The sequence below is a fragment of the Neodiprion fabricii genome, chromosome 1 (assembly GCF_021155785.1).
Source record: "Neodiprion fabricii isolate iyNeoFabr1 chromosome 1, iyNeoFabr1.1, whole genome shotgun sequence".
NCBI lineage: Eukaryota > Metazoa > Arthropoda > Insecta > Hymenoptera > Diprionidae > Neodiprion > Neodiprion fabricii.
Genome location: NC_060239.1, coordinates 36,369,988 through 36,388,315, shown reverse-complemented (window position 1 = coordinate 36,388,315; position 18,328 = coordinate 36,369,988). Strand labels below are relative to the sequence as shown.

At 34.3% G+C, this 18,328-nt stretch overlaps 1 protein-coding gene across 8 annotated transcripts in view; it reads right to left on the bottom strand.

Annotated features, from left to right (window-relative positions):
- Positions 1 to 83: 83 nt before the first annotated feature.
- Positions 84 to 18,328, bottom strand: part of LOC124186391 (potassium/sodium hyperpolarization-activated cyclic nucleotide-gated channel 2) — a 164,884-nt gene continuing 146,639 nt past the window's right edge. For 4 of the 8 annotated variants that reach the window (XM_046578061.1, XM_046578069.1, XM_046578097.1 and 1 more), the window contains 7 exons: positions 15,079 to 15,228; positions 13,869 to 14,087; positions 12,863 to 13,009; positions 12,628 to 12,745; positions 11,580 to 11,868; positions 9,552 to 9,726; positions 84 to 8,793 (listed from right to left, as the gene is read on the bottom strand). In XM_046578061.1, the coding sequence (XP_046434017.1) occupies positions 8,647 to 8,793; positions 9,552 to 9,726; positions 11,580 to 11,868; positions 12,628 to 12,745; positions 12,863 to 13,009; positions 13,869 to 14,087; positions 15,079 to 15,228 (1,245 nt within the window). In that variant the 3' untranslated portion in view covers positions 84 to 8,646. The remainder of the gene's footprint in view (positions 8,794 to 9,551; positions 9,727 to 11,579; positions 11,869 to 12,627; positions 12,746 to 12,862; positions 13,010 to 13,868; positions 14,088 to 15,078; positions 15,229 to 18,328) is intronic. The other 4 variants (XM_046578081.1, XM_046578115.1, XM_046578091.1 and 1 more) reach the window with 3 other exon arrangements.

Here is an 18,328-nt window from a genome sequence, read left to right as displayed (position 1 = left end):
TCCAATCTGATGTAACATCTGAAAAACATGATAATCAACACGGAAAAATAATCAATCGAATAAGTACGTAATTTCATCGTCAATTATTCGGTTTTTGTAATGGTTTATTTTGTTAAACTATATAAAGCACATATTCATAATAGTAGATGTTGTGAATGAGTGAGTCATTATGGACCTCGCTGAGCACTTTTGATAAAAAATATCAACGATCTCATCATCAATAATAATTATACATAAGTATTCCCCGTAACAATTAATTATCAGTATTGGAGAAATGCTTCTATTGTTAACGTACTTTTTTTTCTCGATTTTAGGTGGTTTTCGGATATTTCTTCGCTTGTGTAAATCAATTACACAATTCTTTCAAATGCATCGATCATTTACATGGTATTATTATGTATACATCGGTTTACCGGCGGTAATTCAAACGCTTTTTAGAAACACAAATTTAAATCCCCGGATAAATACCATTATCCGAAGAACTCGGGAAAATCTTAGTTAACGTTAGTAGAAGATGTCACATAATTTGGAAACAATGTTGCATTGATAGTATCGCAGTGACAAACGGATTTTCAAACAGATACCGCATGTTCACGAAGGCAAAGGAAACGTCTTTCTAAAAAGCTGTTCAAGTCGCACATGTTTATTACTAGCTTATGTGCCTGGTAAAACATACATCTAATCGTATCTTTTTATTTTCTTCATAGTGAAACTTAGACGCATTGTTTTTCCTAAAAGAATTCAGAACAGTTGTGTTGCGCATCGAATTTAGACCGTGGGATGAAAGTAACAAGTAGGTGTCGACATTGAAAACTGCGACTTGATTAATGGTCTATAAATGTTACCGTGTAATAATATGCACGCTAGTTATGAACGTGATGTACAAGTTTTTATACCTTGTCACTTTTGTAAATTTAACGTTTTTTTTACATGGGTTTCTCAATTTTTCATATGAAACAACGTTTCATGAAATGTGATTTTTCTTCAGATTTAGAAAAATAATAACTTTCATGTTGTAGGAACAAACGGATTATGATTACTGGTTACAGCACTGTATATGATCACCAAACGTTTCGTTTCGCATATTTCTTTCAACGGAATGTAACTTGGTAAAATCATGTCACACGAGACCACCATAGGGAAGTTTTTTTTTTTTTATGTTATATATTCAGTTTGTAGCAGGCTACGGTTATTGAAAAAAATGCAATCAAAAGTTCATATTTTAGTAGGATAATTGCAAAAAGAATAGCTTTTTTGGTTCTCTCAATTATGAAAGTAATTGAAAAAATATTCTACATTTTATTCACCGATATACATCGACTTGTTCAAGAAATGATTATGAAAATCTGTAATTGATATAGGTAGAAATGTTGAATCATAAATTGGTGATCAAATCCGCCGGCCAAATTATTTATATGCAGACAATGACTTCATCTCTTGATATTAATCATACTTGCTATTATTGGCCTTGCTTATATCGTTTGAATGAAGTTTATATGAGAATTGCACGTGTTATTTGATTTCATAATTTTCACAATAAAACTATTTGTTTTTTTTTTTTTTTTTTTTTTTAATTTAATTATTATTAACATTATTCATTAATTTAAGTGACAGCCTCGATGCATAAAATATGAACTAGTCATAGCGTATTATAGGCAATAACAATACTTCAACAGAAAAATAGACTACAATCTCATACAATATAACAAAGCATTGTCATTACAATAGTTTGATAGTAATAGGTAATATTAATCATTAATAATATCAATATAATTATCGTGTCACGTTCACTCAAACATTACTCCTCTGATTTTCTTTTAATTATATATGTATAGATATATATATATATATATATATGTATATATATACATACACACATATATATAAGATAATATCGCCATCTCGTTAACGCATTTTTTTATTTATATTATGTATATTACATTATATTGTTATTGGCTCAGTCTAACTAGGATCGCATATATCGCTATATCGTAAATGTATTATGGCAAGATTTACTGACATATCGTTATGTTCACAATCTTACCTTCTCTCATCCATAAAAGTACGAAATTTCGCCCTCCATATGCAAATCATCACTTCTGTCATTATTCTCAAAATATATTTACGACAAACTTCTGATGAAAGAGAAAAAAAAAAAAAAAAACAATCAATCACGTAAAAAGCTTTCTAATCGGCGTGATACAACATGTAGTTAAATAATGAACAGAAAAAGAAAAGAAGATTGTAAACATAATGATTAATATGATCAGCGTATCAGAACATCAGTTTATACGTTTACCACTTATTATATATACCTATAAAATCATAAGATAAAAATTATAACAAAACCCATTAATCCGTCCTATAGTATCACGCTTGCTACCATTTTGCAGTTTACGGTGCGTCAAGGTTTATGGAAACGAACGTGATTAATTTAGAAACAAACTCAGATAGTTTTGCGTCACAGTAAATATCGCAACAGTCACATTTTAGAAAATAGAAAGTACATGGTCATATAGCAACGGTTGAAATGGCACGCCTTCAGATAAACTCTGTATAGAGTGTAATACAAATTATTGAGGAAAGTAATAATAATATCGGTAGCAGTGATAATATGTCTTAAAGGATTAGTTTTCTACCGGTATTGGCTATGTCAATCAAACATTGGTACGGTATTAAAAATCACCTAAGAAATTCTTTCGACGTAATTGGTATTAGGCCTACATTTTTTGTCGCATGTAACAATCATGATTAATTACTTTGAAATAATGTTCACGGATGACGTGATAGAGTATCGTTTTGCTGCCTGATATTTTGCAAATTGTCTTGTTATTAATTGATCGTAACAAAGCCAGCCAGGCAAATGCGAAATCGCGTCAAATTATGCTTTGGAATGTACCAGGTGTTGCAAAGCATTGCAGTACACTCGCAATACACATTTCTTTTATCGTACACTATATAACAACCGTCACGGGCTCAAAGTTTTTGCATTCGAAAAATCTTCGATTGGGGTCTTGTTTGAAAGAGAGATTTTAGTCATAATTTTTTCCTTCCTTAATTTTTGTTTCGTGAGAGAAAGAAAGAGGAAAATCTCTGAACTATATACATGCATTGCGGACATAATAGCCAACTTTCTCAACACCATTTTACCGCGGTCAGTTACTTCTTTCGACGCTATACATTTGATTTTCACTCCTCTGATTACAATTTTACACTCACCGTTCATTTGTTTTTATATCACCTGATATATATTTCAAAGATATGCAAATCTAACTTGAGCTATTATAACTGTTTTTGCCCGTTACATTTTAGTAACATCTAATTTATTGATTTACTTTCTCCTCTAAACTGTACGGCTATACTCATTAAATTAGCTAACTCACTAATTATTATTATTATTATTGATTTATTCCTTTTTTTTTTTTTAAATAAAGCGCGAATCACAAGATAACTTTTCTTCTTCACTACTCTACACACCTGTGTTTTATTCTCCATTTTCCGTCTGTTCCTAATATTCGTTAGAAAATATGTGAAGCGAGTACCCGATGTGTTATTTTTTCATTCGCACTTAAAAATTTAGTTCACCTAGTCGAATTATAATGAACTCCCGCAAATAACGAAGGATTTCTTCTTTGATTACAAATACAGCGATTAGAAAATGATCGTTTCTTCATCGTAAGGCTAGAGTCGACTATGCTTAACTTTTAAAATTATTTATAATTTATCTTTAACAGCTACGATTATATAATGTCGTTAAATTTTATGTAATGTGTCGGTATGCCAACACTTCACAGATTAACATGTGACACTATTGGAGAAATGTACTTCATAAATTGCAATGAAAATAAATAATGTTCACACAAATTTTGCCATTCATCTTTTTTATATATAATCTTCAGTTGGTTCTAGATAGTACTCGGGTTAATAACTAATTGAGAACATGTGTCACCTATTAGTCTATGTTGCGTCGGATCTTATGCTCATGGACATAATTAATAGTAGCACTATTTTTTTTCGTGTAATGTTAACAGAGCTGAATATTTTTTGTCGAGTACGTGTAGTTGAATGTTTTAAAATTGACTATGTTATGCTCATGTTTTTTTCCATGTTTTTGTGAATTTTTTTTATATGTACCTATCATTACGTTATTATTTCGTTTGCTTATAGCGCATTGCTTGTGATAATATAATATGTGTGGGGTTTCAAATTAAAGTGAAACTTTGGAATGATATGCTTTCTTTTCATAAACTGTTAAGTATATCTGTAACTTGACTATCAGAGATTAAAATATACTTCTTGAACGTTGTATAATATTCTTGATAATCAAGAATTTAATATTATTAGTTTACATATTCATTAAATGATAGTTTCTAGAGTTATTACATCTGAATAATTTGTAAAATAAATAATTTCACTCGATATTGCATTAAAAGTTTTCATATGATAATGGAAAGTGTATAAGAGGGCTCTGTATTCATTTTTTGCACGAAACGTAATTATTGATTTAAATTTAAGACTATAATTATCTGAGAAACAAAAATCTCTTTGCAGTTTAACATTTTTTAAATTAAATACACGACGAAAAAGAAACAGTTCTCAAATTAAGATGGCACTTTACAGTGTCTTTCACATTGGCAGTGCATTTATGAATACATAGTTATCTTTTCAAAAAATCAAAAGTTTGTCGTATCTACGAATCGTTCTTCTGTAAATAAAAATTTCACGGCTAGTTTAAATTTTTTCTCTTATATTCTTTTGGCTTCTAAGTTTGGAACGATAGTTTTATATATGTTTGTCATAGAAAATCCAAGAGCAGCTGGAGTGTCGGTGTGAGTGAGTGAGTGAGTGAGTGAGTGAGTGAATGGTCTAAACTAAGTGGACGGGCGAAGTCGAGTATTGCCACCGAGGATACATTTCCACGACCATAATTTTTTTGTTTCAGTTTTTTTCGTCATCTCTTTTAAATACTCATCCTTAGTTTAATATTATATTCTCACTGTGTATCATTTGTGTAATTATGTATAGTATGCATATGTGTGTTCATACTTTGAGTGTAAATCTTTTTCTTTTACTTAGAGTTTACATTTACAATCATGTTCGCTAAGGCATTCATAATGGCAAGTATATTTAAAGGTGCTTAGCTCTGGGCTCTACTGAATATTTCACATTGCGTTTCATCAATTACCCCGAGTAAAACTAAATTGATTTACTCTTTGACTACGACAATGGGTTTAAAAACGAATAAGTGAATTCTTGTGCAATTGAGTCAGATCACAAATGTAATAGAATAAAATCATCAACGGTTGATAATTAATGGAAACAAATTGATTAGGAATTCGTAGAAATTTTTATACATACAGATAGCAGTTCGAATTGAGCCCAACGTAGCACGAATAACAGAGTACGAAGCAGTAATAACAGTATGATTCAATGTTTTTATATATTTACTATATCTGTAGCACAAGCGCGTGCTTTTACCGTAATACGATTTATATTATTGTTAATGTTTGTAACCGATATTATAATAATTTTATGTTTACCTTCAATTATATATAGATATAGGTATATATATATATAATTGACGCTAGGGTTTTTCTGTACAAGGCTGGCTACAGTTTTGTTTTAAATATCCTTATTTTTCCTCCCTTTTAAATCTCTTCTCCACACGGCTTTTTACACAATGAGAGGTAGGCGTACGAAGCTATTAAAAAAAAAAAAAATAAAGAAACGATTCGTAAAATTGTTCAAATCAACTAATAAATTTATTTTCGGTGATATCCACGTTTGGTTAATAAATACCAAAAATACCGAAAAACCGCAAACACGCAAATACCGCAAATTTGAACAATAACCGAATTCAAATATCGAATAGCCGAAAAACATGACGAATGTCGTAATTTCAGAAAAATATCATTAAGCAAGTACTTCGATTATCGAATGTGTAAAAAGCTCAAGAAGCTCCTAAAAACGACTGGCTCCTTCAATCAATTTCATTGTCCTACATAGGCTAGGTAATTGCAGTATTTATAATTACTGATATATCATTTTTGCACCGTACTTAATTTGAAACTGGAAATAAAAGCTTGATTTGAATAACAGTTTAGGAATGACATCAAGTTTCTTTTTATAAGCTTGAAATAATGACTTGCTGTGTTCAATTAATAGCGTTAAAAAATATTTATTATAGGCATTTTTCGACACGTTTTCTTACAAATACGAAAGTAATAAAAAAATTAAAGATCATTATCTTCTACTGAAAAGTTTCACGGGTACAAGTTTGTCGTAATGTCGTTAAAATTTATCACCTATGCAAAACTTGCAACTTGGTTCGATTGCCAACTTGAATGCGGTATATTTTTTACATTTCCGACAATTAAGGAAAAAATACAACTGTGCCAAAACGATGTACTTTAATCATTAAGAAAGAAAAACCTATCCTTGCTTTGGTGGGAAAGTATTACTCTGTCTTCATCTGAAATTTGTCTCGACACCTAATCCAATGTTATCACATCTGCATAATAAGATTATTATTCAACTTACATATATATACATATGTATATATGTATATTTATACATTTCTCCAGGACACTCTGCTGATGTATGGTTACAGGATACAGAGTACATCGCGTAATAGTAAATTTCGTTTTCGCTCAACGATTCATATGTATAAAGTACGCGTATATGTATTATCGCAATATTTAATTCACCTGCGTCGATATTAGTGTGAAGCGGTAACCTCATTCCTTCTGTATCCTACCATTATTTATTTATTCATTTTCATTCGATTATCACGGCTAGGATACCTAAAAAAACGTGCTCTTTATCCACAGCAATTATTTTACAATAGTTATAGCAAATTCCTAAATACTATATTAAATATTAGCTCATCGCAAATTCCTCAATCTAGTATTTAATATGTTTCTACAATACGCGTTTTATTATGAGTATGTTTTTTGTTATTTATTCATTTTTTTCTTGCGATAACTATTATATATTTATATATTTATAGTAGTATTGTTTTAACAGTTTTAGAAAATTTCGTTTTCTCCTGACCCTAGCTGCGATGAACACCGTTACATCTACAAAAGTATTCCTCAGCTAAAATTATTATTGTAGTTTCTTTTGCGTCCATACAATTTTTTTCAAATTGGCCGCGTTCAACTATCAACATTTTATTTTATTAATTGTTGTAAATCGTGACGCTGTTGTTTTTGTTTTCTCCTTTCTCAGACCACTGGACTGGGGTAACAAGCTTTGCTGACAATTTGCATGGTATTGTATTATAGTGATAACTTTATAATTATTATTATTATGATAGCTATTATACTGTGTAATTGTAATAATAATTTATTATGGTATATCATATTTATAGTTTTGTTTTTTTTGTGTTTTTTTTTTTTGTTTTTATAGTACATTATATTTGCCGTAAAAAGATATACTTGGTTGAGAAAGCGAGAAGGTAGAAAAAATAAAATAGAAATAGAAAAAGAAAAACACAAACATTGTACACCACTGATAATTCGTACATACATAATTATAGTATTGTTATATATAGGGTATGTATACGTGGGTCCCAAAAACTTTCAACAAGGTAACAGAGTTTTTGAGACCAGTGCATCTTTGTCTATTTTTTTTTCTTTTTTTTTATTTTCATTTTTAATTTTCATCTTTATCATCTAGTCTTTCTATAGAGTTTTGTTTTTCCAATCTTTCAAAGCCTAGGATACTCGCTGCGTTTTTACGTGTAATGTATTACCGCCCTTGTTATTACACAGCGAGACAGAGTTTTGCTACTTGCGTATAAACACAGCTTCTCTAAAATTATAATAATACACATCATAACACAGAAGATGAAACGCTCTTCACAAAAATAACATATTGAAAATTAAAAGAAAATAAAATCATTCAACAGAAAATTTTTGGGAGATTCTGTGAGGCACGCTACACGAATGCTTGTGATATATATTTGTTTTCCTTCTTCGAATTGTCACTCTACCGATTCAAATAAATCCGAACTACCCTGCTGTATCCATCCATATCATGAGATAAAAATTATTAATTATACTTGTTAATTAAAAATAATACGTCAAGCTGACCAGCATGTGAAAACAACACTCTGTCTTGCTGAATGTGTGCAAGGGTATAAAATATATAGCAAGAGAAACTAAAAAACTTTCATGTATATTGCTAAAGATAGAACTAATCGTAAGAGCACCCTTGTACTGGCAACAATATGCTTTATAAAACCTGTGCTTTAAAGAGTCCGTGTATTTCAAATGATAACTTGAAATATCGCAGGATCAGCTGCGATCTTGAGATAATTCCAGTTACTCAATCGATTCACGTCTTTTGTTACCACTTCTCTTACAGCACAGATTTGGGTCTGTATTCATTTACCGTACCGCGGTTGTGTATATTTTTATTTAAAGTGTCTCAACGTGGCGTTCACGTGTTAAAATTTTCTTTCTTTAATAAAATAAATAATGAATGCGTGTGTACGAGTGTTGTATGCGTGTATGTATCTTACCGAAGTAAAATGAAACAAGAAAAAAAAAAAAAAAAGAATAAAAAACAACCTTGCTTAGGTACAGCGCGTCAATACGGACCCCGTTAGTATCTCTGTGTGTGCTAGTACATAGAGTGACGTCATTGATACGAATCCTTGTGGAAGGTATCACTCTTGTGGAAGATCCGTCGTCCTTCACGCGTCAACTCTTGACTTGCAAAATTATTCTCTGACTTAGGTCTCGGTAAAAGGCAGGAGGGTAAAGCTCTCAGCTCCATGCTATGGACCTGAAATACAAGTACTAAATTACTCTAACGCGTTTATTTTCTGCACCTTGTTTACGGAGTAATTTTTTACACGGAAATGTATTTTAAAGGCTGTAAAAGTGTCGGGATTAAATTTTTATAAAGGCAAGGTGAAAAATGAACAAGCAACAGTTATTTTTGCGGAAAATATGCATAAAATGGAGATTTATTGACGAGTGAGTTGAAGGCTACTCCGAAACTCAGATTCATCAAAAAGACTCCATATGCGAACATGCCATAAATCCTATTTTCTGTGCTACTTCTTGTCAGAAGCTATGAAGTAGTAGAGTTATTAACAAAGATAACGCGGAAAATAATTTTCCCGCGTCTCAATATGTAAAAAACAAGATGAAATAAGATTTGTAAGGATTAGTCAAGGGTACTAATAATTGCGAAAATTAAAACGAAGGATTGTTAGTGTATAACATGCGGTAAAAATTCTGAAAAACCTATGTACGATGAAATGTTGAATAATAAGCAAGCAGAAATTAGCAATTAAATTTACCTGTCAAGATAGAAAAAAATTTATTCAGATACACAAAACAACGCTAATATAGGCTGTTATCACACAACGAATAGCCCAGAACATGTAACACATAATTATACAGAGTTGGTCTTGTTTTTAACGTTGTAAGTTTGGAGATACCGTAGACTCGGTAGAAAATGATACGTGCGTTGTATTGAGACCTAGTTTAACGGATGTAACAAAAGACGAAAAGCAACGATAATAGCTAACATACCAAAACAGGAAAATGATTTCGATATTTGGAAAGACGAACCGATTCTTCACTGGCACTCGCGTGAGCAGCTTGCTCAGCCAACGCGTTGACGACTGCGTTGATAGTTTTGGACTCGCTGCCCAAATCCTCTTCCCGATGAGCTACCAGATTTGGATTCTTGCCGATTTTGTTCAACCTGAAATAAGAGCTCGTTTAAGCGTAGGGAGTGTTGCGCGTATAATAACCGACAGGTTTGTTTAATTTATCAGAGATATGGCATACTTGTTGGTCAATAACCGTTACAAAATCGTTTTTTGAAAATAAACGCTAAGTGGTTCACTAAGTATTGTATACTATATGGATTATCGCGTTCTAAGGGCTGCACATACGGAAATCCGGGTGTGCATTGGAACATTGTTCGTAAGAGACAAATGAAATTGTGCCATTACAGTAGAGTTAACGACCTGTGCGATGATCTGATTTGGCTTGTTTTGATTACACCTTGATTACTTGGTAATCTTGCAGAACACATTTCCAATTGAAATGTGACGTCGCTCTGTACGTGACAGGGATTAATTGCTTTAGTGATTCTGCAACGTTATTGGATCATAAACTGATGTCACACTACTCTACAATTATACTTGAACGCGAAATATTCGAATATACCGAAAGCACAATTTGAACTATAAAGTTTCGCCAGAATTTTTTTTATCACGTTGCGCATCAAAATTTTGTTGTAACACATTTAGATCGATCTAAAAATTTCTTGCAAATTAAAGAAACGAAAGTGCAAAATTAATATCGTTCTACATAAGCGATTTTAAAAGAAAACTAGATGCTAAGAAATTCAAAATTTCACACAATAATATTTATGATCAACTATGCGAACAATAAACATCCTTTATTATTGGCAATTCTGATGGATCTTTGTTAACTGCAATGATATCGTGTACTGCATAACTTACTGAAAAATACGACTAATCAAGATCGAATCAAAACTAATAATCATCATCAGTACGGACAGTAAAAATGACTTATTGTTGGGATATTGTTGCGCATATGTAAATACGCAGACAGAAATTTATAATTAAGCTTTGGTTTTGTAAAAAATTCCAAATACAAAAACGTCAGTTCCGTTTCCAAGAATATTTTCCGTGTAATTAAGGAAGTTCATTATTCGAATGAAGGTGGTCGGGCAATGACGTGAGAGCAAATAGACGTTTCCAGGCTTCACAGTGGTCAAGCCAGGTAATTTTAGGGGAAATGAGGGAGGCTTTGTAAAAGAAAAGGGGGATATTATAGTACCAATATTATCTCATAGCACTGATGAAATAGAACAAAATTAGATGTACGCAAGTGTGTCCGTTATTTCAGTCATACAGGAATTTGTCCGGCTGCACCCCGAAAATATATTCATGTTAAAGAAAAAAACATTCTCTGTAAATGTGAAAATTTTCGCATAATATTGACATGTGCCACGGGCGATAGAAATTTTGAATATAAAGTAGGTAAATTGAAATTTTTCATGTTTTTTAATTATTTTGTTTTTGAATAAACTAAATTGGACTGAAAAAATTAATTTAATGCCGGGGAACAATGTTAATATTTCCAACTAAATGTAGGAATAAAATAATTTGGGGTACTTGTACTTGATACTTATTCCGTATATAACGACACGCAATTAAACCGTAAGATAGATAGTTTTGTAAAATAAAAGAGTTTTAAGATTCGTGGTATTTTTTTTTTTTTTTTTTTACAGAGTATTTTACTTAAAGAAAAAAAGTAACCGGCTGGAAATTGAGTGGTTTAGCGTACATTTAGGGGAAACCCTCAGTTTTGGAGCCCTTATAGAGAAAGGAAAAAATATTGGGTATTTTTAGGGAATTAGGGGTCCACTGTGCAGCCTGCGTATCGACTTTAAATTTTGTACAGCAAAAAACTACAAACACATGGCAAGGGGGGATGGGGGGGAATAATTTTCACGAATGAGACGAATAACGAAGTGATAAAACATCTATTAGCACACCAACTCGATAAAACAAACCTAACCAAAGCTTATACCTCTCGGCGGCAACGCTCTCCATGGTCCTTCGCATCAATGGATATTGATCCAGTACTGCATTGAAATGATCCACCGAGAGGCTGAAGAGATTGCAGTAAGTTTCGGCTCTCACTGACGCAACGCGTCTCGCGTTCGTCAACAGGCATATTTCCCCGAAATATGAACCATCCGAGAGGGACGTTGCGACTTCCCCATTCGCCATCACGATATCCACTATTCCTTCTTGGATAAAGTACATTTTTGAACCTATCGTACCCTCCTTGATGATTATGTCTCCTAGAACAGGGATTACCATTGCATTAAAAAACATGGCCAAGACATGAACGACGCAATTTTAAAAGTTGAATTTTTCAGTGTTCAAGCTTCATTCGAAGGTGACAGTACACACAAGTTATTCTTGCCATCGTTCTGTTTGGCGTGACATAGCGCTTATTGAGTAGTTAAAACTGAGAACCATCGTACAGTTGAAATAAAATGCCAAGTGTGCTAAGCACCGCCATTTTGAATTTTTACTAATAGTTTTATTCGTTTGTAACAAATACATCGCAAACATTCGAGCAGCATGTGTTCGTTGTAAAGAATTTGTCTTGCTTAATTCGATGAAATATTTTTAATTTTGTATATACGTAAATTGAAAAGATAATTGTACAGAGGATGAACATCAAAAGGGAAAAAAGAAAAAAACAGAGATCAAATCTAGTTCGTTTCTTGAAAGAATCGCATAAAATCTTTATCTCAAAGCACCATCTTGATTGTGCATGCTTAGAACTTTTGAAGAATCGTTTATATCGTGAAAAAAGACACTTTTACAACTTGTGATACAACATTCCGAAAGAAAACAAATCTCACAAGCTTCAGATCGAGCAAGAATTTTAGTCTTGCATCGTTAGTAGGTCACGTTTTTACTCAATTCTTATCTATTTTCGTCCGAGCTGCCTATTTTAAGGTCCATCCTCCCTAGAGTTGCACGTTTCCCACAACCATTACTGCCCAACCAATTGAGGTTGAATAATTTCACCGTTCCGGTTTTCTCACCTGGCTGGAAGACTTCGTATCTCAGTTTTGTAACGACGTCCGAAACGAAATTCGAATCGGCATTCGCAAAGAAAGGTACAGAGGCCACGAGTGATCTGCAGTTGTAGTTTATTACGTCCTGTGAAAACATACGAGCGTCGTCGATTATTGTTCAGGAAAAATGATATCAAGTGTTATAAATGTCGCTGTGAGAAATCAGTGTAATTATTATCCAGTTAATGAAGGATCGACATACTTCTCTTAATTTCTCCGACAACTCGCCAAGGATCAACTCTTCGTCGAAGAACTTGCCCTGGTATCGGTGCTCGAAGTACTCGGTTATCCGTTGCCTCATTTCTCGGGGCAGCTTTCTATACGCCATGTACTCCTCCACTTGCTTCACCTACCCCGAGAACAAGTTATCCCCGATCAAAAAAGTAGTTCACTCCACAAAATTATCCGTATAAATTGAATCAAGTAATCGAGCGTTTTACGAGTTGTCTTTGTTTTACTTTATAACGATTCAATGTAGAACACCGTAAGCGTAAACTATAACAAAAACTATGGCAAAAACATTTTGATACTCGTTCCTGCAGCGCCTATTGCGCCAAGTTTTCGATTAATATATGTCACGACGTTTATGTTCGTATTTAAAAAGATCTTCGTGAAGTGAACCAGAGTGTCTCCGTCATCTTTGAATTGTTCAGAATTAAAAGAGACACATCTGCGGACTTATGAAACCCGAGAAAGGTGATGGCAAGAAGTTGTTGACAATTTCTCTTCAATTCAACAGATAAAAAGAGACGACTAACGAGGTTTAATCAGGCAAAAAAAATTATTCATCAACAAATCAACATTCGCGTAACGCATTTATATTTATCTACGTACGCGTTTTAAGTGACCAGAGTTCATAATAGTTTCTTAGCGTGCAACGGAGACTTTCAATTTAGCAAATTCGTGCTATCTCATGATATTTACAAGTATTATTCATTTGTATTGTTTACATCATCCATAATCGTGTATCGTGGTATGCCTAATACTGCAGGTACGTTGCGAACTAGACGGAAAAAGTTTGCTAATAAAAATGCAATGGGTACATTATACCGCATGTAATGAAAGACGTTCACTTCGATTTTCAAGATCTCATCGCGGTATAAAAAAACGAGGAAATCAAAGCTTTCTTGGATTGGATAACTTGCATGAGCTTGTTACCCGTGACCGCTTCATCCAGGCAATGGTGAATTTTCTGCGTGAAAACTTACCTTTTCGCGATATTGTCTTCGCGACGAATCGAGGGATTGAATCAAATTTGTAGCATGACCAAGAAACAGGGCGTAACACGTCGCCCCGCTTATCATACTGAGCATTGTAAGCCACATGTCCGTAAGTGACTGAGGTGGAAACCTTCCGTATCCTATGCACAACATGTGCGACATGGCCTTGAATAACGCCCATGAATATTGTTCTAACCAAAACGAGTCCTGAAAAATAGAAATGTCGATACGTTCAATTCGAACAAAGAGCAATAAACTCTTAACAACAACAACAACAGAATTCAAATCATTAGAAATTGCTCAGCAATTCGGTCACCTTTTAAGAGCAATTCATCTACCACGATTGTAACGAAAAGTGAGACCACAAATGTTCGTAGAATTAAAAGTGTAAGAAAACGTTTCTCTGTTTTCTCTACCCTGACATGAATTTATGCTACGTCGCGTGCGATTCGTAAGAATAACTAAAAGTGTGGTACTTGCAAGATTAATTATATGGTAAAATACAGTAAAAAGAAGACGCGGCAATAAGAACCGTCTAGGAGCCGAGAAACCCGATACCAACAGCAGGGTAAAACTTGTCTAAAATTTTTTTCTAAACTCCCACGCGGACTTGACGTGGCTGTTCATCAACGCAGTCCTGCCGGTGCATACCTACTTTAGAAAGCCTAACACCGTGTGCGTGCAAACTTGCACACAGAGATGTCTGTAAGAAGTCTGAGAAGATGAGACGCAGATGTCTCGCAGTCTCGTCACCGCCGGTTTTCGAGGATAGACATCGTCGTATGATTAATGAATGCCAACGGCGATATTCAAACTACACGGATATACGAGCAGTCGCTACTGTGCACACATTCTGACGAAATCCTTCAGGAACCACGAGCGATTCGTCTCTCTCTTGCTTGCTCTAGCTTGCTCTAGCTTGCCATCGCTCAAACTTCAAGGCTGATTAAATATTTTAGGCGAATTAGATTGCCTCGCGGCTCGGGCCGCTTCTGCATCGAAGCGGTAACCGAGGGTTCCGATTTTCACATAACCAACGGTAGGTACCGTAATTTACACCCACTCTATTAATATTTATCAGATAACCGTTAGGGTTCACGGTAGCTGTGCGAATAAAATCCCATTTTATAATAATTCACGTCGAACGGAAAGAAAGTGACTTTTTTCCGAATGATTTGATAATGAAACATCTAGTTACCTGCAATTCGTTAATGGCGACCCAAGAGTTGCTCGGAAAGCCTTGCAGCATGGGAACTAGAAATTGTAGACATCCGCTCCAGTGACCGATGAGCAGCATCATGCAGATGAGATTGAATATTCTCATAAACACCGAGGCCATATTCAGGAACTGTCAACAACAGGGAAATGTCTTAGCAATTAACCAATTATTTCCATTCTACCTAAGGTATTTTAGGCATAGTATGGGTGTATAACGTCGAGTTTTTCTCACCAGTCATCATAGTAAAATCGTCACGTGTACATGTACACATACATACACACGTATATTTGAATTTCGAAGCCACCTTATACATGTATATGTATGTATATGTAGATATACGTATTATCGTCGAAACACAAATGGCCGCTGTCAAAATTTGATCTCTAATTTCATTCGAACCAGTTGAGCAGATAAATTTTTATCGTAGAGTAAACGTACGATTTATGTAAATATTGAGAATGAGTAAGAAATTAAATCAAACGATCGACGAAGAATGGATCAAATTTTCACCGCTTTTGTAAACTGTACACTGTCATTGATGTTGGAGAATAGAAGAGAGAGAGAAAAAAAAACCGAATTATCGACGTAAAACTGAAAGTGCATGCAGTACATGTAAAATGACAACAAAATACACAATTAATGTGATAAAAAAAAAAAAAAAAAATTTCCTCGTCTCAAGACCTCGTACACTGAAATACGGCTATATAACGTGTGTGTAATAAGGTGTGAACATACCTATGATAGGTACGTATGGTATATATGCATGATGCACGGTAAACGACCCGAACAATGATAGACCTAACAGACACAATTTACGTATGCGTGGGAAAAGAAAAGAAGTAAAGAAAGACGATGAAAACGATCGGTCAAATGTATAAGGTTTAATAATTCTATATAAAATACATGAAAACCACAAAAACGTAAAACGATCAAAACACACATAATGTACTTATATGGTAAATTAGAAGTAAATTCAAAAAGTTGACAAAAATAGTCAAACCAATCAAGACACACACATGTACTTATACGGTAAATTAAAAATAAACAAACGATTATAAACGTATGTTAAAAAGTGTCTTTGCCACAGATACAAAGGCCGTCCGACCGTGACCTCGACCTCGACCTCGACCTCGACCTCGACCCGGACGGTATCAACGATAATATAGCGTTGCAGGTGGCGTGAAACGTGTTCACGGGGTATCGATGACGACGGATGCATCGTTAAGGTGCATGTATTACCTGTCTGCAGGGATGCGAATAGCAGGTCAAAGGTTGAAAGCAAAATAGGTATACGTATACGATTTACGCTAGCAATTAGAGTGGGTCAGGTCTGAATACGCCCCTTGTATCTGGTTAGTCAACGCTATGCGTAAAACAACTACGGGTAAAACGGTAATAACAGTGATAATAATAACAACGACCACGACGGTAATGACGATGACGATGATATTAACAAATTTTACTAGGAAGGCATCAAATGGAATTACACGAAATGATCACGTCGTAATTCCATCTCGACAGGTTGTGTGATATTTAACGCGAACGTGCCTGAGAGTGACTTCCCTCCCTTTAGGTGCTGAGAGGGGGGTGGTGGCACCTCGCGGGCAACTTCAAGCGACAAAACATAACAGCTGTGGTTGTTGTTGCCGTTTATTATTGATGGTGTTGGTTTTTTTCTTTTTTTTTTTTTTTTTTATTTCTCTCTAGGTACGTTTTATTTATTTATTTTTTCTATTTTTTTTTTTGCTCCCTCAGTTACCCAATATTCACCATGTAAAAAATTCTGAAACAGTCACGCTTCCTCACGCCATGACACCTGAGGGTTACCTTCTCCGAGCTAATGAGAGACTGGAGTTAATTACTTCGGTGTCACCGCGTGTCTCGGGAGGGTTTCGTTTTCTTTCTCGCTATGAAATGAACTTGGCTTTGATCCAATTGCAGTCAATGCCGGGATTTTGAAAATTTGCGTAATATCGGTGATTTTTCACAGGTTAATGTTAAGTAACTGGGTGTAATTGTATACGTCGGAGATTTTTGTACCCAGAAATAGAGAGACAGAGAGACGGAGTTACCATAGAATCGTATACGGACATTATTTTATCGTGCAGTCGTCAATTATTACTCGTTTCTAACGGAAAGACATTTACGTGAGTATGTATAGAGATGAATACACATTATATATATATATATATATATATATATATATATATATATATATATATATATATATGTGTGTGTGTGTATATGTGAAGTAGGGTATCCAACTGCTAAACATTAATCTATACGTGTAACATGGTAGATAATTGATCACACATTTACCTAATACGTGTGATTCTGTGTATATATGTATAACGCCGTACTTGTTTTAATTGGATCGTAACTACACTAATTGAACGAGATGGTATTGCTATGGTAATTCACACTTATAGAGTACATGTATACGTTACCTCGTCTAATCAAAAGGGGGGAAAAACCGAACAAAAGGACACAGAGACGAGTACTATATAATCGTAACATTTATAAATGTTACACGTGGTTATGTGCTACAAATGGTATACCAAAAACTAACGATCAAATGAACAAATAAGATCCTCGGTGATGCTTGGGTGTATGTTGAGAAACGTTATACGTATATTATAAGCGTGCGAATGTATATGTGTATATGCGTATACATACATATACATACACACTTTTTGAAACCAACGACAAAAACGACGAATACAAGCAAAAAGCCAAGCGATAAAGCAATAAAGCACACAACAAACAGCCAATGAAGGCAATAAGCTTGATATAGCGAGAGGACTAATCACAGAGCGGCAACAGGGAAAGCAGCTTTACACTTTATATCCAATTCTGTATAAAATTTATTTGTTACTTTTTTTTTTTTTTTTTTTTTTTGTTCACCAGTTTTAATGCGAGCGGTGTGTGATAGGCGAGCTTACGGTGGAGAAGGGACGCCCACGCGCATGCGCGATTAAAAAGGCACGTCCACCGCCTAGCGTTCATAATTTATCCCATTATTGACGGACGATTCTGATTATCTCACTCGGTTAGAACGTCGGTAAAAAATACAGTCCAGTTTCGACGAATGGTTGAAATGTTACGACGCGTCAAAGTCTCGAGGTGTGCGGTATAAATGAAGGAAGAACGGTAAACCATACGGAAAGTGATTTGGATGAAGTAAAATTTCGCGAATTCGCTAGGCGGCGTCGATTGTGATGAGAGCATG